Raw genomic sequence first — 27480 nt, forward strand, 5'->3', positions numbered from 1 at the left:
TCAACATATTTGAAAAACTTAATTGTTCGTTAAATTGGAGTGTAATATTAATGATTGAGCAAATAGCTCCTACTCCAATGGTATGGTATTTATGTATTAATTGTTCATGTAACAGATGGACGACTTTTATCTTGGCTACCATGATATTTTAAACACATTCTATGTAATTTTTTTGTAATGATTGCAAATTACAACACAAATGAACTTCTGTGTTCAATAAAAGTCAACAGTTTGGAAGAAGGCTTTGTGACTGTTATCGTAGTATTGATAGACATGTTAAAGAGGGTTTGAAAAGCATTGAATTATTGATATGATATGTAATATAAAGAGCACTCATTGAACATCTGTTATGTTTCCATTAAAAACATGGAATATTGTTTCAAATTTGTAATATTGCTTCCCTGCAAAGTTAGTTTCTTGGTAAGGAAGAAAGTTTTACAGTAGCCCTAACAGACGTTGAATGCGAGGTCAATAACCCCCGGCCTTGGTGCAAACTTTGTGACAACTTTGATGACAGAAACGGAATTACTGGAATTTTGGCCATATATTGAATAAGAGCAAAGATACAATTTTCTAAAATTTTCGATACCATGTCACTGAATTATAAAAGCAGGACACTGACGTAAGTCAGTTCAGTTCAATTAAGAAAGTAATTGGAACGAATTCTCTAGCGAGTTCTGACTGATCGGTTTGTGCTGCTGAATTGTGTTTAAAACATGGGCTAATTTTCAAATTCATGTACATTCAGATTAAAAAAAGAAAAAGGGAGTTTTCTTTTTGTAAATTCTTTGTGTCCCCTCCCGCTCTTGGGGCGATCCTGTAATTATTCTAAGCATTGCATCAATGTCATTGCGTCAAATATATCCAAATTTGGACTGCCAAAAAATACTATTTAGAGAAGAATACTGGAATCTAAATATGGAGAACTATATACCTTATATTATCAACAATATTTAGTGATGAGAAAAAGTGGAACTGGGTTGGACCAGATGGATATAAATTTTACTTGCATGATTTAAGAAGCAAACCAAGAAGTTCTTTTTTAGTAGAAAGCAAAGTATAGGATTAGTAATGACTTGGTAGTTTTGAAAGAGAAGAAAAAGAACTCCCAGGTCCATCAGCACATATTAGAGAACCATTTTATACCATTACAGGATTTGCTGGGATGATCAAAGTGTATTTCAACAAGCATGGAGCCTATTCATGTGTCTAACTCGACTAACATGTGGGTCAACATAAATATCAATGTCATAGACTGGCCATCGTTTAGTCCGAACTTAAACTCCGCGGAGAACGTGGAGGGACATCTAGCACGAAAATTGTATAAAAATGGGCGCCAATATTTTTCGACCAAGGACCTTATGCAGCGGCATAGTATGAACTAACCCCAGAAGCAATGCAAAACCTAGCACTTGTATTGTATTGTATAACCGTGTATTTGAAATGATTAAAAAGTAATGGAAACACGATTGAATTCTAACATTTGTAACTATATATCTTATCGTGAAATATGATCCATAAAACAAATATTGTCTAGAATTATGAGACATGCTATTTTCTGTTTTTCTAAACAAATTCAACATTTGTTGTTTTTTCTAGTAAATTAAACATTGCTTGTTTCATGTAGGATTTATAATTATACACATGAGCAAAGATTTCATCCCATTTTTTTTTTATTGTGAATTGTATTTTATGTTTTTGTCTATATTTTTGAGACAGAATGTACATGATTAACAGTAAAAATGAAACTAACTTGGTTTCATTTAAGAAAATAATTGCAAAATATTTTAAAACTATGAAAAAACATCGTCGACTTGTTTATTATGAAAAAACATCGTCGACTTGTTTATTATGAAAAAACATCGTCGACTTGTTTATTATGAAAAAACATCGTCGACTTGTTTATTATGAAAAAACATCGTCGACTTGTTTATATAATAAAAGAGACACTTTTCTAATTGCTAGATGACATAGAAACAATTTTCAACCATTATATCCTTTTTAATAGAACTTTTACTCGAATAAATTTTGTGTAGTTTTTTTTAAAAAAAATGCAAATATCTTCTAAGTTTGTCCTTTGTAAGGTGACCGTTATGTTATGCGTATGCTTAAATTGATAAGATTTAAGGCCAATGGCCTGTGTTCTAAAAGAATATCGGTGGTTACGCGCGTTCGTTGTATTAATAGCATTTGGCGCTTATGGGGAAAGCTAGATAACTTGCAGTTAGGGATTGCAATACCGGGATACCGGATACCGGTATTTTGAGCCATTTTTACAATTTTGTAATACCGGTATTCACAAGTTTAAATACCGGTTTTTCGGTATTTACTAGAAATTTTTAAAATGGTCTCCACTATATGTTCAGGGATCGCGAACACAGCCAAATAGTATACATTTTTGTTTTGAGGTCTCCCTAACGAGCGAAATTAATTAGCTAATTAATGGATTAATTAATTGCTTAAATCTAATTTATTGAAACATGGATTATCCCTGAAAGAAAATATTGTATCCATAACGACTAATGGAACAACAATTATGAAAAAAGTTGGGAAGTTGATTGGTGCAAATCAGCATTTGTGTTATGCACATGGAATTCAATTAGGAGTAATAGATGTATTATACAAAAAAAAAAAAAAAAAAAAATAAAGAACAGAAGAATCCAAATACTCTGGATATAGAAACTTCGGATTCCAAATTTGAAGAGTGAGAGTGATATTGACAATGAAGATAATGGCAATGTAATTGTTGAAGAAGATATTGCTAATAACGATGAAATATTAATCTATCAAGAATTGCTTCCTATAATTTATAAAGTTCGAAAAATTGTTAAGATATTTAAACGTTACCCTATTAAAAAGGATATATTACTAAAATATATACTAACTGAAAATAAAACAGAATATATGTTAATATTAGATTCTAAAACACGTTGGAACAGTTTACTCCTAATGATGGAACGATTTTTGAAACTGAGAAATCCAATCCAAAAAGCAATAATCGACTTAAACCTGTAAATTATTTTTTCAGATAGTGAATTCGACTTAATATTCAGAACTATATCAGCTCTACTTCCAATAAAACTGACTATTTAGGCATTATGTCGGAGAGATTCTAATAAAAGCTAATGGAACAATAAATTTCATGTTGCAGTCACCGAAAGAACAGCACACATCACTATCTAAAGAATTATATATTACATTGAAAAATCGCACAGAAGAAAGGCATACCGAAATAGAAAATGTCTTATGCTATTTACATAATTATAATGCTTTTAAAAATGAAAATGAAAAAGAAAAGAAAAGAAAATAACCAGTTCAAATCTCATTAAGTTTAGAGTAAATTTTCTTAAAATTTTTTACCCATAAACCTATCCACATTCAGAAGAATTCGGTTCAATTATCGAAGATTATGATGTCACTACTGTCGATAGAGAAAAGGAATAGTCTCTTGAACTAAAATTAGAATTAGCGATAAATAAAAAAAATTCAACGAACCAAAATACAATACAGAAATCAGCTATATCCAAAACCATTCGACGAGAAATCGATTTATTTGAAGATGAGGGATTTAGAGGTAAATACTTGAAAAAAATATATCGCGCATTGCTAACAGTACCACCAGCTAGCGTAGATGCCGAAAGAGCGTTTTCAACAGCTGGTCATTTTTACACAAAATTACTTTTCAGGTTTAATGACAGTACAATTGATGCATTATGTTTTTTAAAGATCACATTTCAAAAATTTGTAATAGTACCACAGACTGAATAGTGATATTTACACTTTTTTTGTGATTTAAATAAATAAGATGTTCCTTTACTTTTTTGTGATTATATACTGTTATAATTTATAATTTACAAATTGTTTTTTGTGATATTTACACTCTGTAACAAAACTGGCAAATAAAACAAAGAAACACCTGTGTTTTCTTTCTTTTTCTAAAATTTCTAATACCGGTATTAAGATTTAAAAAATACCGAATACCGGTATTCAAATTTTGGTCCGGTATTGCAATCCCTACTTGCAGTGTTTTGTTTTATTTTATTTTAGTTTGTAAAAATGCGCAGACTTTAGGAATTGTTAAAGGCTTTCAAAAATTGTTTAACGAAAAAATATAACTAATTTAGGCTAGCATATTATTGTAATTTTAATATGCTCTCAATAACGAATGTATTAAGCTCTATAGCTGAATATTATAAGAAATCGTTTGATCATCTGCCTTTCTCTTAGAGAAACAATAAAACAATTAAGAACAATAATGAAATTTTAAAGATAAAACAAAGAAAATATTTAAGATATAGACATAGGAAGAAAAATTTATTCACCATGATTAATGAATTATATTTATTTCAATTTGATGAACTTAAAATTTTTTTAACTAAAAATATATATTGAGATTAAGTGAATGGATAAAATGAGGATATATATAAAATTTGATATAATTTCATTTTCGCGTAATTTAATCTTAAGGGGTTAAAGTGCAGTTGCTCTTTAAGAATACTTTCTTTATAAGAAAGAATAAAATAATTATGGCCAAATTTGGTAGCGCATTTTTTTATAAAAAAAAGTGTATAATTATGAAGACTTTATAAAAATAGTTAATTATGCATATTGAATAAAAAATGAATGCCAAAAAATATGATTCTGAATAGAAAATCGAATTCAGATATACCACAAAAGAAAATAAGCTTATTAATAAAACAAATATTATAAATTCAGACAATTTTTTTTATAGTTTATAATGGTGTTTAGTGTGAAATTATTATTGCTTAGAATATATTAAAAAAAAAAGTCATTTCTCATACTCAACAGGCAATCATCCTTTTAATTTGAATATTCAGTTGATTTGATAGGGTATCTTACTCGTAAAGAATTCGAATGTATTATGAGTATATTGCCGAAAAATTGAGCTACCCTTCATAATTATAAATTTTTTAAGATCCTAAACGTACTATGGTAATTAATTAGTCCTATCTTTTTTTTATGCAGTGTAACATACTTGAAAAATCATAGTGAAGAATATGAAATTAAGTAATAAATCTCGGTAGTGCAATTTTTGGATAGAAAATTTCAAATTATATTTATTAAATTTCAACCTTAATATTCTTTTTGCAAAATGTTAGAAATCCTTCATTCTTTCCAATTTGAAACACTGATCATGAATTTACACGTGGTCATATTTGAATCGGCTCATTGGTGATGCTGATTTGTACGACTAGTTCATATTCTTTGCAAATTATATTTTTCTTGCATTATTTGATAGTTAATAATTTTATATAAATTATTTTTTTACAATGGAAAATTTGATTTCTATTAAGTCTTATTGGAATAAGTAGTGTTTTTAGAGGCGATCAAGATGTGTCCAACATGACCCTAATGTAGGCTCCTCCTACGCCAATTTGGCTACATGCCAGTTTCCTGCATGATAAATAATTTTTTTTTGTTTCATCCCGGCTTCCCAAACACAAGTAGTAGCCCGGAATGACTTTTGTTTGCTTAAATGTTTTTAAATTAGATTGCGGTGATGATAAAGTATTTTTATACATGTAAATGTGCTTAGCGGACGCAATTAATTGTTGAGTGCATTCTTTTCAAAATTTAGTTAATTCATTGTAAGGTTTTTTTTTTTTTTTTGCATCGATGAAATCCAGTTTCCTTCATTTTCATTTCAAGGCTGTTTTATTTATTTAAAATCTGAAAGCGTGAAATAATCCAGGCTTGATATGTGATTGGCAGATTAACTTCTGCGCAAACAAGGGCGTATATGTACTGCCACTGGTTCCTTACGCAGCTGAAAAAATATTCATTCCTATATTCATGAATTCAGTCTCGCTGAGCAATTCGTTGTCTGAATTGAATCGGCTTATTTAATGATTGATAAGAAAAAAATGATCAAACAGGTTCTTTGGAAAGATGAAAGCTTTGCGACGTCTGATAAGATTTGCGCAGTCGTTAGATTGCTGATTATTTATTATAATGCTTAATTGATACGAAAATGGCTGCTGTCATTTTATTAATTGACAGAATTTGAACTCTTGCTTGTTTACGAATTTTGAATTATGAAGATTGCATTTCAAATGTAAGGAGATTGAAAATTGGTAATTTAATCTATTAGTATATAAAAGAAAATATAAGAGGTAAAAAAAAAAAAAAAAATTGGAGAAATTTAATACTAAGCCTATTTAAAGTATTTTTTTCTCTGTGTATATAGTGGCTCAAACAATTGAGAGTACACTTTACTTTTACTTGATAAATCCGACTTCAATATAAATAACACATTATCGGGAAGTGCAAACATGTTTTTATTTTTACACATAACAAATTTTTTAATTTAGAATAAAAATAAAGAAAAACTGACAAAAATCTTCTAAACTGAAAAATTTCAGAAACATTTTAAATATACATACACAGAATTTTGCCTCAAAAAATTGAGAATACATCAAAGAAATTTATGTAATTATCTCGCACAGAAAGAAAATGTCAATATTTAATTGCATGTCTTTTGGCTTTTATAATTGCCTCTGAATGTCGTGGTACCGATTCGACCCATTTTTGTGTGTATCTGAAGATATTTTACCTCATTCTTCTTGCAACATTTGTTCTAAATGGATTTTGTTTCCAATTTTGTGTTTTTGGACCAATATTTCGAGTATGGCCCACGAATATTCAATGGCATTGATGTCGGGCTACTGTGGTGGTGTGTGTAACTGTTGTTTACAATGAAAAAGACACCACATTTTAAAGGTACATGCATTCTGTTTGGGGTTGTTATCCTGCAGGAAAATAAAATTTTCATCTAAAATCAAATTTTTTGCACTTTCTTTTAGATTGTTGCGAAGTATATCCAAGTAAACCACATGGTTTATAATGCCATCCATAAGAACTAAATTTCCTACCCTAGATGAAGCCATACAATCTTAAATCATGTCGGAGTCGTCTACATGTTTAACTATACGACGTAAATTTTTTTAAATCGAAAGCAGTATTAGGTTTTCTCCATACGGTGCGACGGCTGTCACTTCCAAAAATGTTGAGTTTTCTTTCATCACTAAATACAACTTTCTTCCAAAAGTTATTGGTCTTCAGTTGATGAGTTTTTGCAAACTTCAAACGCTTTTTCTGCATTTGCAAGCTGATGAACAGTTTCACTCTAACGATTCGACATTTATATCCAGCTTGTCTAATTACATTTCGCATAGTCCCAGCACTTACACTTCCGCCTATGATTTGATAAATTACTGCAGCAATTTGGATGAACCGTATGGTCGGAGCAATCTGAGGGAAGGTGCTAAGAATTTGCGTTTAGATGGAAATTTTATTTTCCTGCAAGTTAACGAACCTAAACAGAATGCACATCACGCCAAAATGTGGTGTCTTTTTCATTTTAAACAGCAGTTACACAAACCGCCACAGTACCCCAACATCAATACTATTGAACATCTGTGGGCCACACTCGAAGCAGTGGTCCAAAAATACAAAATTAGAAACAAAATCCATTGAAAACAAGCGGTGCAAGAAGAATGGGGTAAAATATCTTCAGATACCAACAAAAATGGGTCGGATCGGTACCACGACGTTTAGAGATCATTATAAGAGCCAAAACAGATGTAAATTAATATTGACACTTTGTTTCTATGCGTGGTATTGCAAGAATTTCATTGGTGTATTCTCAATTTTTTGAGGCAAAAATCTGCTTATGTTTATTTAAAACGCTTCCGAAACTTTTTAGTTTAGAAGTTTTTCGTTGATTGTTCTTTACTTTTACTTTAAATTAAAGCATTTATGTTAAAAATAAAAGCATGTTTGCACTTCTCAGTAATGTGTTATTTATATTGAAAGTCGAATTTATCAAATAAAAGTTAAGTGTAGTCTCAATTGTTTGAGCCACTTTATATATCGTATATAATATTTTAATTTAAGGAATATGACCTGGATAAGTCTGGATAATTTTTTATAAGTAAAGAAACATAATAAAGTTTGATTCTGTCCAATTCCCTACACAAGCTAAACATATGTTACAAATTAACAAGATGAAATCTTTTTTACTCCCCCTTCCCTTTGGAGAAGGGGTGGTGACTATCTTAAATTGAATGGCCCGGGCTAGACGGAAACTGAATTTTTAAATAGTTCTTATTAATAAAATAGTTAAGTAACATAAAGTTAGTACTAGAAGAAATTTTTTTACTATGCATAAATAAGACAAATAATGCACAGCATGGTCTTCAGTATGATTAATGTATAGATAAATGAACCTGAAAAAAGAATAGCAAAATATTTTATTTATGCTTTGTCTTTCCCGCTCATTGGAAAGTTTATACAATTAACTGTCTCTTTGTTTCTGCCTTTTTTTTAAAAAAATGTTTTTGTTCAAGATCCTCTTCTTTTCTCATGTGCATGTGTACCTTTATCGAGTTTCTGGATTAAAAAAAAAATCGAGCCGTTTTAATTAAAATGGAGCAAAACTAGATTAAAAAAAATACGAAACAGTTCTGTATTTGTACTCTATTTCCCGCATTTTTAAGTTTAATCTTTTCATGAGATCTGTCTAATCGTTTGACATTACTAGTAATTTGTTCATATTTTTTTTATATACTGAAATTTCGAGAGAAGAAATTTATCGAAAAGGTTTCTAGACTAAGATCTTCAAATTCAATTTAAAAATAATTTTGAAAATGTTGAATTGAAGAATACTTCAGGCGACTTTTTATGTAGCTGCCGTTAATTCGATATTTTTTTGGAAGATAGTAACCTTGATTTGCTATAATATTATAGTGCAGCTTTTTTCTTTTGTAATTGAATGATGATTGATCGTGATATAAAATTAAAAAGTCAATCTTCACGTTCGTATTTATTTTTATTTCTGTCATCCGTTTTATAATAATTAAATTTTTTATATATTAAGGGTATGCATTTGAGTGTTGAACGACTCTCAAACCATTCGCGAACAGCGTTATTTAGCGCCGAAAGAACGGTTCGGATTGATACAAATTCTGATATTTTATAACAAACACAGGGGAATTCTCAGTTCACAATGGAATAGTATTCGTGAGCAATTTGTTGTTCCACGCAAACCTCCTAATTGAGAGGTCGAATTTGCATACCAATACTTGTTTTCATTTGTGACTCTTAATTTTTTTATTTTATATTTAATTATTAAAATGGTACTTTTATTAATATAAATTTTATGCAATTTATGAATTTTTTCACTTTTATTATTAACAGTTTCAGGCAATATCAAATTTATGTAATTTTTAAAAAATAATTTTTTAAATTTTAAAATGGTATAAAATTATTTTTGTGAAAAATTTTCGATAAATATTGTGGAATCGAATAATTTTCCTAATGGGAAAAGTACGATTGCCATGTACAGACACCAGTGAGTGACATAATTATACGGATCACCGGGTTCGCTTGTAGTGGGTGTAGGGTGTGAAAAAAATCAGCGGACTTCAGTAGAAAACAACAATGACGTTTATTAAACACAAAGACACAGAAGACGAATACAAAGACAACTATATACAGCTAAGATGTACACAAAGGACAGCACACTACAGCAAATAGTAGTCCACAAGTAGTAGTCGACCACAGCACACAAAGCGGCCAGACAGAATTGGGCATGAGAGGGGATCCTCGGAGCTTCGCTCTACGGTCTCTCTAAACGGCTGAAATTCCCCATTGTCTTCTCGCTTTAGTTGTATCCAACTGCCGATTCACTACCATACGACTGGCTACTCCACACTCAACTTGATGCTGCTTCCCTAATAGACAACAGGACTCGACACACAGCTCAGTTCAAAGCGTTAACTTGGTCTCCACATAACGCTGGCACTCCGCCGTTGCTTCGCTATCCTCTAGAAGACTTGTTACTTGTCTACGACTCTTAACTCCGATTCCTTGCAGCTTGAGACTGCCGTCTTTTTATAGTTCCCAGGAGGCGGACTGAGAATCTTTTAGGCCAATCAGGCGTATCTCGGTTCTTAATGGACGGATCGTTAAAATTCTCGAAGCTTCCAGCATTATCTATTTTGTCGCCAAATAGTCGCTAAGCTTTGGGATCACTGGCTCGGCACCCGAGCAGTATCCAATACAGATGTTTGTAAATCAGTCTTTCCGGTGATAGAAATAACCATGCTGGCAAGCAATTTTACAGGCTCGTAACAAAATCATGCTTGATGTTTTATACCGTGACCGTAGTATTCGTTTATTTTGTTGTGAAAATCATTTAAAAGAACGGTTCGCGCACCGTTCGGCTAGCAAGTCTGTTCGTAGCTTTTGAAAGTACATCGGACTTATGAAACAATTGATTTTCTGTTTGAATTGATAGTATTTCATATATTTAGTATTGCTTTGATTAAATAGTAAGAGTAATAGTCTACTTTTAACATGCCGGCTGTAAAAATTATTCTAGCTTTTTATTTTTGATTCATTGCAAGATATATTTAATTTCTACTGTTTGAAATTTCAGACGCTTGGTTTGAATTGAAATCTTATAAAGCGCTACAGGTACTTTCAATATAAATAAATCAACTGTTTCAAACTTTTCTGTAGTGATGTAGAACTTAAAATTATTTATTAAAAGTAAAGTTCAAAGTTCATAGGATAAAATCGAAAATAAGTGTTTTAAATAAAACTTTCTCTTTTATTATCTGTTTGCTTTAATCATGATAACCGTCCTATTTTTAGTATCTATCACTTTTTCCTGCGTGGCTATTTTAGGGTATTTGTATCATTGATTGTTTTTGTGATGAATTGTTTAGAGTAAACTTTGATAACTAATCTCAAAAGCGAGCTGAAAGAAACTGTCTGATTCATACACTTCAAACGTAACAATGAAATGACTTTTGCTTTCATTCATAACTGCCTAGTTGAGTTTTCATGCTATCATTTTAAGGAGTTGTAATATTGTCATTTGCATTTTGCAATAATTGCCATATTTTGGTTTTAAGTACCGGGTTAAGTGAAATCTTCTGAAAACAATATCGCTTGATTTACTAATGTAAATTTTAAATTATCAAGAGTGTCAATTAGAATGATTATGCGATTTGTTCTAAGAAGTTAATCGTATTCTCCCCCTTCTTACCCACTAGACTTTTTAAGCTTTCACGATGTTAAGTAGAATATTAAAATAATGATATCGTCTTAATAAGTAATTTTTTATGTGTAAAAAAAATGTAAATTTCCTTTAGTAAATTTATTTTCATTTTTTATTTTCTCGTATATGTAGTATAGAGAAAGTGATCGTCAGAAAATTCGAACTCGAGATTGTGACGAATCACCACGTTTTAGACTCCCTGAGTTCGAAAAGTAGGTTTTTAGAAAATGTCCACCCGTCTGTCTGTGACAAAAAAAAAAAAAAAAAAAAAAAAAAAAACTTTTTGATCTAAATGTTTGAAATTTGGGACATAGTCTTTGTACAAAATTTGCAGATTTCTATCAAATTTTTAGTAAATTCTGTTTAGAAGTCCGTCTGTCCGAATATAAGTTAATACGATAATTACGAAACGAAAAGAACTGGCTAGATAAAATTTGGTGCACTTATTTAATATCTGTAGAATAGACATCTGTCAAATTTTGAGCCAAATCCAACAATGGGTTGACTGTCTGTCAGTTTGTAATTTTAGTAACATGTAAATGGATAATTCAAAAACGGATTGACTTGAATATATCAAATTTGGTATGTGAGGTTTGTTGTGAAGTGTATGTGTTTGTATATGAAGTGCAGTTTCGTGTAAAATTTTGGCTTCAGTCGGTTGAGAAAAACGTGTCTAAAACACAAATTTGATTTTGGGACAATATTAACGTATGTTAGAGATTAATTGCCAAATAACTCGCCAAGGATAACACGATAAATTCAGTAAAGCTGCCAAATTCACGCCAAAAGTTAATATTTTGTAAATAATTGTAAACCAATACATATAAGGCACTCTGCAATGACAAGGTTGAGAGTATGCAAGAAAGTTTTTGTGACACCAATCCTACTGGTTTTATAACTAGTAATGAAATTGATTGATCACAATCTGTAAAAATTTTCACGACTTAAAATGAGAATGCAATTCATAATTTCAATTAACTCAGTCTGCAGTTGTTGGAAATCATAAAATCATATACGCTAGACAAGAGGAAAAAAAGTTAAAAAAAATTAAAAAATTTTTTGCTTCCTAAATATAGTTGTTTGATGCTTATACTTTATATCATTGTTCTTTAATTTCTGTAAAGTTGCGGTAAATTATATTATTTGATTTATTTTCATCCAAATTATTATCGACTTGTATTAATATATGATGACAAATTGATTGTTAAAAATCTTTTCTTGAATATTCAAAGATTTCGCAGCATGTAAATCGTTAATATAGATGCCTATTTCCGTTAAAATGATTCAATTTCAGGAGCCATAATGTCTGCAAGAAAGACTGGGAAAATGTGTTAAGAGAATTGGAAAAGTGAAAAATTATTTCTTTTAAGATCAGTGACAATTCCGTTAGACCGTAAAGAATCTAGGGCGTTTCCTTGTAATATCTTAAATTTCTTGAGCAGAAAGATGATTGACGGGTAGGAATTTTCTGTACGTTCGTTAGAAATGTGGTTGAAAATAAGTCACATGAGTTATTGCGAGAATGTCATTAATGTAATTGTTTGAATGTTGCTGTTTATGAAATTCGTGTTGTTTAAATTGAAAAATGTGTATATTATATGATGTGAAAATTGAATCTTTGCTTAATAATGCTTTAACAAATAAATTTAAAAAAAAATGCGAGAGTTTTGTTTTCACTTAAGAGAATGATTTCGCAAATGTCACGGTTTATCAGATGTTTAATTAGTTCAGTTTTGGAATATTAAAAAATCGACATAAAAGATGTAGGAGAAAAGTAATTATGTGAAATGACGTAGAAAATTGCAAAATTATTCGATACTATTGCTTATGCTATTTCAATACTGGGATAACAAAAATGAAAGGCTTCTGGATAATTGGGTGCATGCGAATTGGTGACTAACTTTTCCACTGATTTGAATTTAGTTGTGAAATAATAGTTTGCCTCCAAATATATAGATTATTTGAGCTTTAATCCAAAAAAATGTGTATAGATATGCAGTTCGAACTTAACTTGTAAGATATCAAGATCAGTAGTTATTCTCAGTTCGATTTTTGCTTTCTGTTTGGTGTTGCGCAGAGAAAACTGAAAATTCTTTTACCTTTTCATAATAATTTTTTTTTTTTTTTTTTTAGTATCTTAATACTTACAGCCTTTAACGACCATCTCGTTCGCCCAGATGGTTGATTTTTTTGGGCAGTTAAAATATTATTTTGGAATACGTTTTTTTTTTTTTTTAATCTTATCAGGCCTAAACACTTTAAATCTAATTTTTATCACTGTATTCAAATTAGCGAGATTTAATGCATTTTTTAAATATATTTCTGCCAAAAGATTTTGCACTTTTTTTAAATAAAAAAAAAACCTTATTCAATACTAAATTAATTATGTAAATTTTTTTTCGAATTTTGGCGATTTCTTAAAAATATTTGAATAATTTTCAAAAATAGATTCCTTTGTTGAATAGAAATCCAAATCGTTCTCATTTTTCAGTTAAATAATATTTAATTGCGCGATTTTTTCCCCCGTAGTTCTGAGCTAAAGAAAGATTTTATTTATTTATTTAATAACTGTATATTTACATAAGGAATAAGAAAATGAAGTTTCAATGAAAGTTAGATCGATTATTCTGCAACTTATGTTTATACTAGGACTATGATTTATTTAATTGTGACTCATTAAGATGGTTCTCTTACACAATGAATTGAATAAGTCTATTAAAACAACACTGCTTTGATGTCTGTCACAATTTGATGGGGGAAAAAATCCAAGGAGGAATAATTAACTTTGTATGTCTTAAAAAAATAATTAAGTAAATGCAATCAATTTTCTGCTGAATCAACTAGTCTTCAAAAGTGGATAGATTATGGAGATAAAAAATAGAATATTTAGTTATTGAAGCTTCGTATGTATTACAAAATATGTGTAATAATTTCTGTAATATCTCGGAGGATTATGCAGCTAAATTACAGGAAAATACAGTAGTCTTTAAAAATGTGCGTACTTAAAATTTTTTTCATTATTTCCTGCTTTTGAAATTATGTTCGAAATTTCTGAAATTTTATTAAAAACATGCTTTTAACAGAAACTACTCAATAAGGAAAATAGGCTGAATCTACATACCTTTATCGTACACAATAGTGGAAAGGTGTAAGTTGAAAAATTTGAGCTTCATTTCTATAGTGAAATTCATTGCTATGAAATAAGAGTATTTTTAAAGAAATTAAAATTAGACGGAAGTAAATTGTTTAACTAAATTGGGTATTATTGAAAAAATTAATCTTTTGAACTTCAAGATGGTGTAAAACTCTCTTTTATATTATATGTTAGGCATTTATGATAGAAAAACGTTAAAATTTTGCATATTTTTTTAATTAATTTTCTAATTTTAAATTTTTTGAAAATTACAAAGGTGCACATTTCCATCCGCCAAAGTAATATCTGAGCTAAATTTGATAGATCTAAGTTTAATTGTTTGTTCTGTAAAGTGACAACACACACACACTGATACACATTCTCTTTGATTATCAGTAGAGATTTAAATCATAACAGCAATTTATTTTTAGACATTTAAACAGGGAACTGATTTGCTCTTTTTTTTTCTTGAAAAATTGATAAATTTAATGCAATAAATATATTTTGTTAATCTTATTTTTAAAATTTAATTTTTATCTGTTGTGATTCAAATATTGAGTGATTCTCAGCTGCCAGTCTAATGTAATAAATGCATTTTTAAGATGAGCTGTTTATGAATTAATCTCAAGTGATTTGTTGAAAATATTACTCTAAACTAGCTTCTTGTTATTTTATCTGATTCCATAAGTGCTGTGATACGAGGTGGCGTATCAAATGCATTCCATTTTTTTTAGGAAGCACGATAGCGTTTGTAAACAAAGCCAACTAATAAGGAGGAAGAAATTTCTTTTCCATTTCCTCTTGTTTTGTTTCACATTAACTTTTAATGTTGCCATTGTGGACGAGCTAAAAATAACTCTCCTTTCGTGAGATGTAGGTGAAAGTTCATCTCATCTCGTCTGACCTCGTGCGATCCTAGCAAGCGCTCTTTGCCCGTGGTCTCATGTCTTCTGATCCTATCCTTCCGTGTCCAAGAGTGCCTTCCCCCCTCTCCTCTTGGAAAATTGTTGAGTGATGGTCTAGCTTAGCCTTGAGGGAGAAAAAAAAATAAAATAAAATAAACAAGTAGAATAGTCTTTAAGCTTAATCGTCTGGATTTCGTATTGTATTGTGAATTTGTCATTCCGATTTTTCTCGTGTGGATTTTATTTGCCCCGTTGTTTTTAATTCAGTGCTGAGTTTTTGTCAAGGAATGTTTACTTAATTGACCAGGGCTTTTGTTCTCGATTTTATCTTATTAACTATTTCTACATTATAGTTTTCTTGTTTAATCATTTTCTAGTAGTCTGGTTGTAAAATTAGTAAACTTCCCTTTTCATGCTGGTTCTCTTAAATGTGCCAAGAGCTACAACTAGATAAAGGTAAATAAGACGTAAATGGTCTAAAGTTTGTAATTAAATCTTTTGCTTTAGTTTGGTTAAATGCTTAATTAACTTTTATAGTTCATGTTTTTCTTTATTGTTACCACTGTTCTTCCTTGAAAAAAAAAAATGAAGCCTGCTGATTAATTGATAATTTTGTCCTTTAAAGTACTTTAAAGGATTAAGAGCGAGTAAGTTGAATAATCAGCTTTGCTAATGAGTTTAAATTCTAATTTATTCTGATAATCTACTAAGAAGATTATCTTCTGTAATGCTTCTTATTGAGAAGAACCGAATTGCAAGAAAAGTAAATTTACTTCAAAACAAAAGCATGTTTTAAAATAGTGAAACCATCATAATTGCGTAATGTTCTTTAATTTTTACCATTCCATAGTTTTTGTATTTATTTATATTGCATTATGTTTTGATTAGCTAATGTTTGCAATTAATTAATTTTCAACTACTGTTGGCAATTTTAATTCTTCTGATATACTTAAGAAATTAGGTTTCAACGAGTTTTAGACGGAATAGGTGTATTTTAAAAATATTTGAAATATTCTATATTTTTGTAATATTTAAAATTCTATAATACTACTAATTGTCGGTTTAAGTGTAAAATTAAGGCAAGACAAAGTAAAACTATTTTGTTTTTCAATTTTTTTAATGCTAATATTGCATTTCGCGAAGTGTTTCTATAAACAGTTCAATGTTATTCATTCTGAATGTGTTTTTTTTCTTCCTGCGTAAAACATTAATTTTTTTCATTTAATTTTGAAACTTTAGAATTCAATTTTTAAAGTCTCGAAATATTTAATCTTGTAATAATTTGTCTTTCTAAACATTGCTAATTTGGTGAAGTCGCATTTATACGAATGATGTGATCCTGCTATAATTTTTAAATCGCCTCATTGTTTTTTATAGAACACCTAATTTAAATTTAATTAAATTTTTAATTGTGGTCTACTAACCCAAAAATATTTGATCTAGTGCATTTGTTCTTGATCTAAATACTTCGTTCCTTAAACCTTCGCATTTGATCTCCTGAACTGATGACGCTATAAATAGGTACAAGTTGTGTACAAAGAACAATCCACGACTGATTTTTTAGTTTCATTTCTTGGCAATCTCGGATGTTCATTCATCTTCTTTAGAGTTTTTATAGTTGTGATTTTCATTTATATTTATATAATTTCATTCGAATACTTAATCTTCATGTTGTGAGATAATTGCAATCCTGGAAAAAAAAAAAAAGTAAAAATTATCCGTTAATTTTTAGTCTTTATTGCTCTAAAATCCTTCATTTCAGTTTTAAAAAAAGTTAATGGGGAAACTATTTTTATTTAAAACCAGTCACAAATTCAGATTTTGTACAAATTGTTAAAAAAAAGTTTTAAAAAATTGAAAGGAAATTGAAGAAAGTCTGTTATATTCTGTAGTTAATAGAAATTGTATTGTTTTATGCGAAAATTATTGTTTTGAGCCTTTTGTTCCATGTATTAAATACTTAATGTGTCAAAAAAATATTAAAATAGAGCGATAACATCATCTGTTCGCGAAAAGGACAGCGTTTTAGAAATTTTGTTTTCGTTGGCGGATAGCATTGCGTCATATCTTTTATCATGCGAGAATGTGATGTTGTTTTGGTTAGGGGGTTTTGAAGCTCGAAATCGCGTAGGCAATGAATAAAGCATAAATGGAAATTTAATCATCCTCTTTTAATCGCATATATTTTTTTACCTGCTTTTACCAGTACTGCATTATTATTATGTATGTTTCTTTGAAAGCAGATGTGTTTTTAAAAAGTTGACCTGCTTTTACCAGTACTGCATTATTATTATGTATGCTTCTTTGAAAGCAGATGTGTTTTTAAAAAGTTCACCTGCTTTTACCAGTATTGCTTTATTATTATGTATGCTTCTTTGACAGCAGATGCGTTTATAAAAGGTTGACGTAGAACTATGAATCATGGCTGTTATTTCATCTAAATAGGTCGAGCTCCAAAACTTTGCTTGCCAGCTAGAAAAATTGAAAAAGAAAGTTAAAAATATATATATATAATATAGTGGGACAGAGACCGATAGAGAAGTCTCGTGATCGTTTCAAACTAGTTTAAACTGGTTAATGACTTAAATTAATTAAGACAAATAATGACTTAAAAATAATAATGTTCTTGCATGATAATTTGATCGTAGATTTCATTTTATTACTTAAGATTTTTTATTTAGTTTTAATATAGGATTCATACAAAATTTAAATTTCAGAAATTTTATTTCCAGTTTTTTTGGTAAGTTTCTTATTTATTTGCTTTAATCTGGCTAGTTTTTTTTTCCGGCCTTGTGTCTAAAAAATATTGGGAATATAAATAAATCCCATTAATTTATATTATTTTGTGCTAAATTATTACTGCTCTTTATTTTTTTTATAAATAATCTTGCTACCTTAAACTTCCATTAAATTAAACTGTCGACAGAGCGAAGGGGGGAAAAAATCCCCCCCCCCAGGAAAAATGCCTTTTGAATGTATAATAATTTTCGTAATATTGATTAAAAATAACCACTTCTGTATACTTCAGGCAATAATGCAATATTTTCTTTTGTTATTATAAGGCTGTTTTTGAAAAATGTGGAGCTGATTGTTCGTTCAGTAACTAAAAGCCATGAAAGAAAGTTTGTTGTGATTTTTTTTTTGCATTAGTCATTTCCGTTCTTATGTTTGCATTTGTGTGTCATTACAACAATGTCTTTCGATGCTTATGATGCAATTTTATTGTAAGAGAAAAACTTGACTACGCACGTGGGTTCATTGTTTTTTTTTTCAAATTTCATTGATCTTCGTAACTCTTAGTTGAATTTGGTAACAACTATCTCATTTTCTCTTAATGTTTGTTTCTCCGGATTCCAAGAGAGTGTGATAAGCTAGGTGATGATATTTGATTACCCAAACACACTTCAAACCTTTATACTGTCGTAGTAACCTTTGATACTTGTAGGACCTTTATAAGCAACCAATCGCCGGTCTTCCGCATTGGAATCGCGCGCTGCTCCTGCTATATTTAGTTTCGTGGCTTTGTCCACAAATAGATGCTGTTGTTTCATCGTTGTCTACTTGTTGTGTGGTTGCTCTAACAGAATAACCGAAAATGTATTCCGAATATTCTCTTGCGGGTAATTCCGTTGTGTCCCGAGTTGTGAAATTTCCTTTGCTTTCTGGTAAGATTTTATTTATAATCAAATAAATATTATAAACTAAGCTTCATATATGAAATTGACATCCTGAGGGAAATATTTCCTGTAGTTTATAGAGAGCTTTTGTTCTTTCTTATACCATATCTTTACTGTGAAATAAAATTAAGTTTCACTAAGCCTGAAATGCAAAATATTTTGAACTATTTTTAGATCTTCTTCCTCTTTTGTCTTCAGTGCTTAGCTTGATAGAAACGAAATTAAAAAAAGAAAAGTTTGATCTCGTCATTATGTTAAATGCCGTTTTTCCTCATTGCAGCGTGACAATCTCTTTATTATTCCGACCTTTCTACCCGAAGTTATTGTTAAATATTTTTCGTTTTGCAATGCCATTTTCCTTTCTCTTCAATGTCTTATTTTTTTTTTATTTCCCAATTTCTTTCCTCTTCCACGTGAGAGAAACGTGGACATGAAATGAAAAATAACTTAGAACTTTTGTTCGCAAGATGAAATTCATTCTTACAAACTCATTTGAGTTCCGAAGTGATATCCTTGTTGGTGAACAGTATTCATTCATCAGTATTTCGAAATTTATCTGTGTTATAAATCACGAAAATGTTTACATTTATTTAGTGTTTTATTGAGTGTTTGTTTCTATTTTATTGTTTTGTTATTAAGTATGTCTGATATTAAAAAAAAATAGTTGCAAAGGCGAGTTAAATTTTATTATATGAATTATATTATTATGAATAAATGTGTTGTAAAATGGTACATCCCAAGATTGGTATTGTGTTTAAAATGAAGTAATATCACAAATGTCTAGGTGAATGTTGGTTGAATTTTTAATTATTTTACACCTTTCATTAAAAATGCCTTGAATGTTTTTATGAATTATTGCTGGGAAAAAAAAAAAATCTCCAATTTATTGTTGCAAGGAAACAGACGAATATTGGATTACTCGTCCATCTTGTCTTATTTCAGAAGTATTAATATTTCATCTATGATTATAAAGACGTATTCATAATTTTCTTTGCTTAATTTTATATTTTACTAAGAATTTCCTTCTTTTCCCACTTATCTAAAACTTATTAGGAAAAGAATTTCATAATTTTAAAACTAGTGTTTAAATGAGGATTAGCATACATTACTCGTCTAATTTCTATGGTATATTAAAATATGTGTTATAAATATAAATCCAATTCTGTCAGGATACAAATTATCTTTAGTTTGCTATAGCTTTTGGTTATGGAATTGGAGATTAGTTTTGGAATTGTTTATTTTTTTGTAATCTGCAAAAAAGTTTTAAATTTACTGGGGCACTAAATTTGACTGAAATATGCTTTCACTTATATGATTAAAATAATTAGCAAATCAAAGAACTAGTGCCTAAATCTAACCTCTGGTCTGATGTTACGGATGTATATTTCATTTAAAAGATCATGATTCCTAAACACATTATCCATTTTCACTTGTCTCCTTACCAATCACTATTTTACATCCCTGCAGAATGTCTACAATTTATTTCACTCCGTTGAATATTTTTTTTCCAGATGTCACCTTAATTTTTGTGATTTGCTTTCCAAAATTCCTCATGTTAATCTTCGTTTCATAAAAATATAAGATTTGATAATTAAACATTTACTATGTCTTTTAGTATTATGCCATACCTTGCATTATGATTGGTTCGTTGTTCTCGTAGTAATTTCTACATTTGGACTTGGTTTTCATCCCATATTTCGATTTTATTATAAATTGATACAGATGTGGTGAAAGTGGCACAGCTTGGCCTAAAATGGCTTTTGTGGGGAAAAAAAAATCATACTTATCTTATGACTACCCATCAGTTCCAAGAGATATTGTAAAATAAAAATTCGGCAAATATTTCAGTCTCAACAATAGAGCGATTCCTTCGATTTTATTCATCACTTAATTTCACTCTTTGCGTATGTAGTTAATCAGTCAAAATATTCCGTTTAATTTGAAATATTTAAAATAAATAAACCTTCTTTTGTTAAATATTGATTGACATGATTAAATTGTTTCTAATTTATAGGATAGACAACTGGCTAGTCAAATTTTAAATTAGTTAAAATGAATTATTTATCGCTGATGCTAAAGATGTGCACCTGCTTTTTGCATATGCTCCGTTTCAAAACAGCTTTCATTACTGCTTTGCTTGACCAGTATGTGTTGCTTTATATATTCAGAGAAAAGTAATTCTGAAAAACGAATCATGACCATGTGTTTCGAGAAAAATATGGTATGCATGGAATAAGTGGGACAGGTGTAGTCGAAATTGGAAGATGTGGCACCACTGTTTATGCTAATTCTTCCAGTGAGAGTTAGACACGTGTGTGTGTGCTTGGCTGCTTCCGCGTCTAGCTCTGTTTTCATGCGTCCTAATTTAACACCAAAACACGCCGCTCAAGGCTTGTAACGCTCAAAATATCTTCAACTTTGTTTTCTGTTTCTTTTTGTGACTGAATGATTTAATTTTTTTTGTCTGCACCAATAGAATTGAATCACCTCATAGATTTGCCTCCCTTTCCAGCCAATCGCGGAACATTTTTTCACCTGTGATAAATTTTCGATCTCCGTCGTGAGTGAGGTGGCATTTTTCCCTGGCACAATGCCCACATTGTAGTTGGATGACGAGGATTGGTTACGTCCTTTGACGTGTCGAACGTCGGCGGATCTGGCGATATACGGACGATCTTGGAATACTGTGGCGTGATCGTGGATGACGTTGCTTTATCGTGTACCTGAACATGCAAAATACCTGTTATCAGATATCTCTTTTTTTTATGCGTCGGTGATTTGATTTTAGGCACTTAATTGTCAACCGTTTTGGGCCACGTGAGACGGAATTAAGATTTCGTTTTTTTTTTTTTGTGTGCGTGTGGGGTGGGGGGAGGGATAGAATGATGTTTGTCGTTTTATAAGATGATTTTTATTCACTTGACATCTTTTTATCCGTTTTAAAGGAGGATTTTTATTCAGTTGACATCTTTTTATCGTCTCTAATGACTTTGAAAATATTTTCATATTATTTTTTTTTTCTTTTCCAAATAAATTTTCGCTGTTTTTAATTAGTAGCTTAGTAAAATAAGATCTAACTTATAAGATTTTATATTTTGAAACGAAAATGAAAGTTGTTCACGGAATATAGAATTTCAGATAATTTTGAATGCAACGTTTAGGTCTGAGATATTTCTTACTTCTTATATATCAACTTGAAGACTATTTAGAAATTTTTATTTAGATTCGTGACAGAGTTTTTAGAATTTATTTGCTGCTTTGAAAATTACATTTCATAATGTTGAGATTCTCGTTTGCTGGAAGTTTTAGAGATCGTTTCTCACAATAAATGATATATACGTGTTGAACGATTTTAAAATAAGTATCCTCCTCGTCTCTCCACGTATATACCCTTTTAGACTCCCCCCCCCCCTCTGTATTCGGCAGCGGGTATTTGTTTTAACGCATCATGACTCAATCGTAGTACATTGTTTCTTCATGACTCAATAGTAGTACATTGTCTCTCTTGTAAATTTGCTTAAACACTAGCGAGTCGCTTGTAAATATTATATTCACTTTTTATAATCAATTATGAATAATTTGATTTTTAATCATTTTCATCAGAATAAATAATTTATTTATTGCTCACCGTCAATCTTGAAACTCTGAAGGAATATTGTATCTAATATGTATATTAATCCACCAAGAGACGATGCATTAGTGCTATTGTGAGAATAAAATGAAATGTAGGTCAAGTTTTAAATTATTAAAGTGGTGCAAAAATTGTTTTTAATGATCGAGTAAAGTATTTGAAATTATAATTTGATAACAGAACCTCATTTGTAATGTATTTGTAACGTAACGTATAATAAAATTTCTTGTAATTAATGTGCTTTAGGCAGTTTTCTAAATTTTACTTCTTTAATTTCTTGTGAAGGATATATTTTGTTTTGCTCTACAAAATTCAGGTTTTTATATCTGCCACCTTTCATTTTTTTTCCCTGACCTGTGTTTTTTTAGTTATTCTGACTTCTAACCAAGAGTAAATTGTTGCCAAGACTATAGTTATTTCATTTCTCTCTCTCTTTTTCTCTCTCTGTGTGTGTGTGTGTGTTCGATTTCTGTCGTCTGAATTAATTAATTTTTTTTTGTGATATGTTTTGATTGAATGCTTAAAAAATAACCGATTTAAAAGTGACAATAAATATCGTTTATAGCAGACTTGAGGTATTATAAGAATGAGGAAAAATGAATGGTATTCGGTAAAAATGAGGTATTTTATATGGTAAATATGAAATAATTAGAACATTGTCTGTTCTACGATAGTTGGAATATTTAAAATGGAAATAAATTCGGTTTATGTCAATTATTAATTTTTTAATATATATTTTGGTGTAAAAATTTCCGATTAAAAAAATATTCAGACTAACCATTGCTATTCTTAAGTTTGTGTTGTTCTGAAGTATATAAATTAAATTTGATGGCCAAAATTTATTCAACATCAGTTTTGTTTGAGAAATACTTCATATTATTATCACGTTGTATAAATTGCTTTCTTGTGAAGGAAAAATATGAAACCGTTTTGCAATACCTGCCTAAAAAGTAGATAGTCAACTTTCAATTTGACATTCGCTGCCATACTTTTCTTAAGTTCAAAGTACTCTTGCGTTCGAAGGCTATTTTTTTTAAAAAAATAAATTGTTCACTTGTTTCTTGTGTTTGCGAAATCCTTAAACCATTTGTTTTGATGCGTCAGTTAGAATTTCTTTCAGAAGCTTGCGGAATTGATAATTGAAAGTAGTTACGGTTTTAGAATTTGAACAGTAACAACTTTTTGTGGAATCCCTTAATTAAAATATTTTATCATTTCCTTGTTTCAAGATAAAATTCTTCAAAAATATTTTATATATATAATATTTAAAAATATATCTTCATAATTTTTTTTTTGTGAGAAATCACTCTTACGAATTATTTTTAAGTAAACTTTCTTTGCTTAAATATTTTATTAAAATTCACAAAATAAATATGCTGAAATCGTGCTTGTTGGAATGTACAGATTAAGCTACTGATGAGCATTGAACTCTCAATAGCTTCCTTTGAAGAAATTTAGAAGTTTTTAAGAACCATCGGCACATTTCTGATATTGTAGTTTGCGAATAGTAAAATTAAATTTTAAGCGGCTCATAGATTGTTTTTATTCCACGTCATTTTTTCTTGATTTGTAAAACAAAATCTTCACTGTTAGTGATTTCTTTTTAAAAACTAATTTTTCGTTTGCTTTTATTATTAAATTTTTTTTTTTTCAGTATTTTATACCTATCCCTTCAGTTTTTTTTTTTTTTTAAATTTGAATAACTTTTTTTTTCTTTCTCGTATAGAAAGTATTGTAATCGCTAAAAATAAATAAAATTCGAACTCGAGATTTTGACGATTCTCCACGTTTGAGATCTCTCCGAGTCCAAAACTCAAAATTTTGAAATGATACCTGTCTGTAAACACGTTAAATAGAAGCACTTTAAGCTGTATGAATGAAATTTGATACATGGTCAATATACCGAATTTGTAGATTTTATCAAATTTTGAATGAAATTCATTCAGAAATCGCAATATCGCAGGATTTATTTATCCGATATCTATTCTAATATAAGTGAACCTGAAAACTACAGAACGAAGGGAGATAGATGAATAAAGTTTGGTACGCAAATACAACAACCAAAATGTTAGGACTTATCAACCAAATCGAATTCATCAAGAAACTGGCCGGCTATCACACGGTAATTCAAAAACACCATGATTGAAATTGATATGTGATTTTGCGACTGCAATATATGGAATTTACGTTTCAATTGGTCTGAAGATAGGCATCCAATACACATATTCGCATATTCGGTTTTCTAGTGCTTTTGTTTTAAACGCATTCCAGCATTTAAACCTTCTTCAAATAAATCATTAAAAAAAAGAGCTTAAAATTGCGAACTATTAATCTCTCGTAATTTTTTGCCACTGGTGAGCAATCAGTTAATAATATGTTTATTAGAGAGTATGCGAGAAAGTTTCGGAGGGACTGCTGTCACTGGTACAATCATTTCATTATCTGACGTACAAGGCACCAGAATTTCCACGTGTTCTCAAGTAGTACAAGTGTACTTACTTCATTCGTGTGTAGCAAAATGAGGAGAGAAAAAAAAAAAAAGTCATGACATTTTATTTTATTACTTAATAAAACGATTGTTACCAAGAAGTGGTTTGCTTCTTTTAGTTTTGACACTCAATCTCTTATTTTTTTAACCTTCAGTTCAGTCAGTAAACAGCGTTTGTTATTGATTAACACGCCTTGTCAGTATCAAATGGTTTTAATGCCATTCGACTCGCGCGGTATTGACTGCTGTGTAATTGCAGACATGAAAATCGAATTCCATTCAGAGATTTTTTTGGTAATTTTAAACCTTTATACACAGTATAAGTAGTGCCAATTTTTTAATCAAATTGATAAGCATTTCATCTCTTCTATTTTCATCAACGTTTATATATATAATATAAGGAATCTATATTCATTTGCAGAAAAAAATGAATTTTCGAGAATTAGGAATTAAAAATTGCCATTCAAATAAGGAATCAAAAGTGAATATTAAATAAACGAATCGATTTGAAGATGCATTTTTAAATAGAAGAAAATATGAAAGAAATTGACTGATTTCTAGAATCGAGCCGGTTATTATTTAAAGGTATTTCATTTAATATTTGATATCGTTAAATCATAACTGCTTCGATTCTAGAAATCAGCAAATTTCTTTTATTTTCTTCTATTCTTACTCTTTAAAATAAAATTAGAATGTAAAAGTTAATCACGTTTTTAGTCGTATTTTTGAAATTATTTTCGAAATGCTTGAAATAATCGATTTTTAAAATAATTCCTGATAATTTAATATTTTTTTAGGATTCCTGTTGTTACTCTTTTTTTTTTTTTTTTAGCTAATATATATATTTAAAAAAGGTACATTTGCAGAGTGAATCTTTTTTTCTCACTCTGAATAAAATTTTTTTATAAATTCATAATAACTTAATTCTGATGTTACAAATGAATTCATCAAACGATTAGTTATTGTAATATTAAAAAAAGTTACCCTGATTTTTTTATTTATACCTGCGCATACATATATCGTGTAAAAATGTTAAAAATAAAAATCTCGTTGAAATGGCATGATTTGGCTTGACCTACTTACTATTCGAGCATAAAATGTACATACCTTATTTGCTCATTTATTGATGTATAAACAGCGTAATAATTTTTGCTTCCTTATTTTGTTGAAGTCACAACCTTGTGGATGATATCCATACTTTTTTGCTATTATTTTTCATCTGTGATAAAAATAAGAAATAACTCCTTGCCGCTTGATAGACGTATACAACTGAGTATATACAGATTTTTGAAATTATATTTTCAACCAATCTACTCAAGCGACCAGCTGTTTCACCCGGAGTAATGGTTATGATTGATTGTAGATAACCATTTTTTAAATAATTTCATGCCCATGATCTCGCCAAATTGTTTGATATTAAAACCGTGTTAATTTAATTTCAGTTAAGTAATGTGCGCTCTCTGCACGTATCCTTAAAATGGAAACTGTCTCATAACATCAAAGCATTTTTAAAAATGTAAATATCCAGTTCATCTATCTTTTTAAATTTTGCAATATTTCAGGTTCAGTTTTTTTTTTTTTTTAATTTCTTGTAAACTATATACATATTAAACAGAATCTTTTTTTTTTTTTTATCTGTCAACAGTGGAAAAAAGACTCGCAATCAATAATTTCAAGCAACAACGAGCACAGTTTGAATTTTGGAACTTCTAAAAATTGCCAAAATTCAGCAGAAATTCGAACGACTATTAAATTGCTTTCTTTGAAAAGTCAATTTTGAAAGCTTTGAAGCGGTTTAAATTCATTTTTGTGCAATAATATTTGCAGAAGTTACGATTGAAAAGCGCCAGCAGGAAGCTTAAGTTTTAATTAATTTAAATTAGAATTAAAACTAAAAAAAATTCGATCCTAGTGTACATTTTTACCCTCCCAAGGTATACATGTGCCAAATTCCGTAATTGTTAGGTTAGACGATCTTAACATGTAGATCACGAATGTACGCACGCACACACATGCACACACACTTATCTTTACTATTAGTATAGATTAAGTGGGAGTAATGTTTAGAATTTAATTTCGATCACATTGAGTTAGTGTACTTGAACTGGCTACTAATTATCCATTTTATACTTGCACTTTGAAATAAAATCAATCCATGTCATGCAAATCACGTGGCATACGTAATTTACTAACACTCCAAGCAGCATATGTAAGAATCTCAATGGATGTTAAAATGAACGCCGCACGTGAGTATTTCATTTCATTGGTTAATGGATACACGAATTAATGAATTACGTACAGTGAGGAAAATTTGTGATACTTGAAATTAAAAACTAATTAATTTTTTCATTGATTATAGGTTATGTGTAAAAATAATTATTTTCAGTATCATGCATTAACGCAAATGGCCAAGTATATTTATTTTATGATTCGTTGTTCAAAAGAGAGACAGTGAAAAAAAAAAAAAATGATATAGTGCAAAATGTGTGTCAGGTTTAGAAACTTCTATCTAGATTTGAATTACTGTTTTATGTAATCTTTAATAAATGTAAGTCCT

General features: G+C 29.6%; 1 protein-coding gene across 2 annotated transcripts in view; it reads left to right on the forward strand.

Moving 5' to 3' along the window:
- LOC129963777 (long-chain-fatty-acid--CoA ligase 1-like) overlaps window positions 1–27480 on the forward strand; it is a 57145-nt gene that overhangs the window by 7989 nt on the left and 21676 nt on the right. The window contains exon 1 of one of the 2 annotated variants that reach the window (XM_056078327.1): window positions 18621–18792. The exons of the other annotated variant lie outside the window; for it this stretch is intronic. Coding sequence (XP_055934302.1) covers window positions 18723–18792 — 70 coding nt within the window. The 5' untranslated portion in view covers window positions 18621–18722. Of the gene's footprint in view, window positions 1–18620; window positions 18793–27480 lie in introns of those variants that run through there. 2 annotated transcript variants of the gene reach the window in all.

This window comes from Argiope bruennichi, chromosome 3, assembly GCF_947563725.1.
Source record: "Argiope bruennichi chromosome 3, qqArgBrue1.1, whole genome shotgun sequence".
In the NCBI taxonomy this organism is placed as follows: Eukaryota; Metazoa; Arthropoda; class Arachnida; order Araneae; family Araneidae; genus Argiope; species Argiope bruennichi.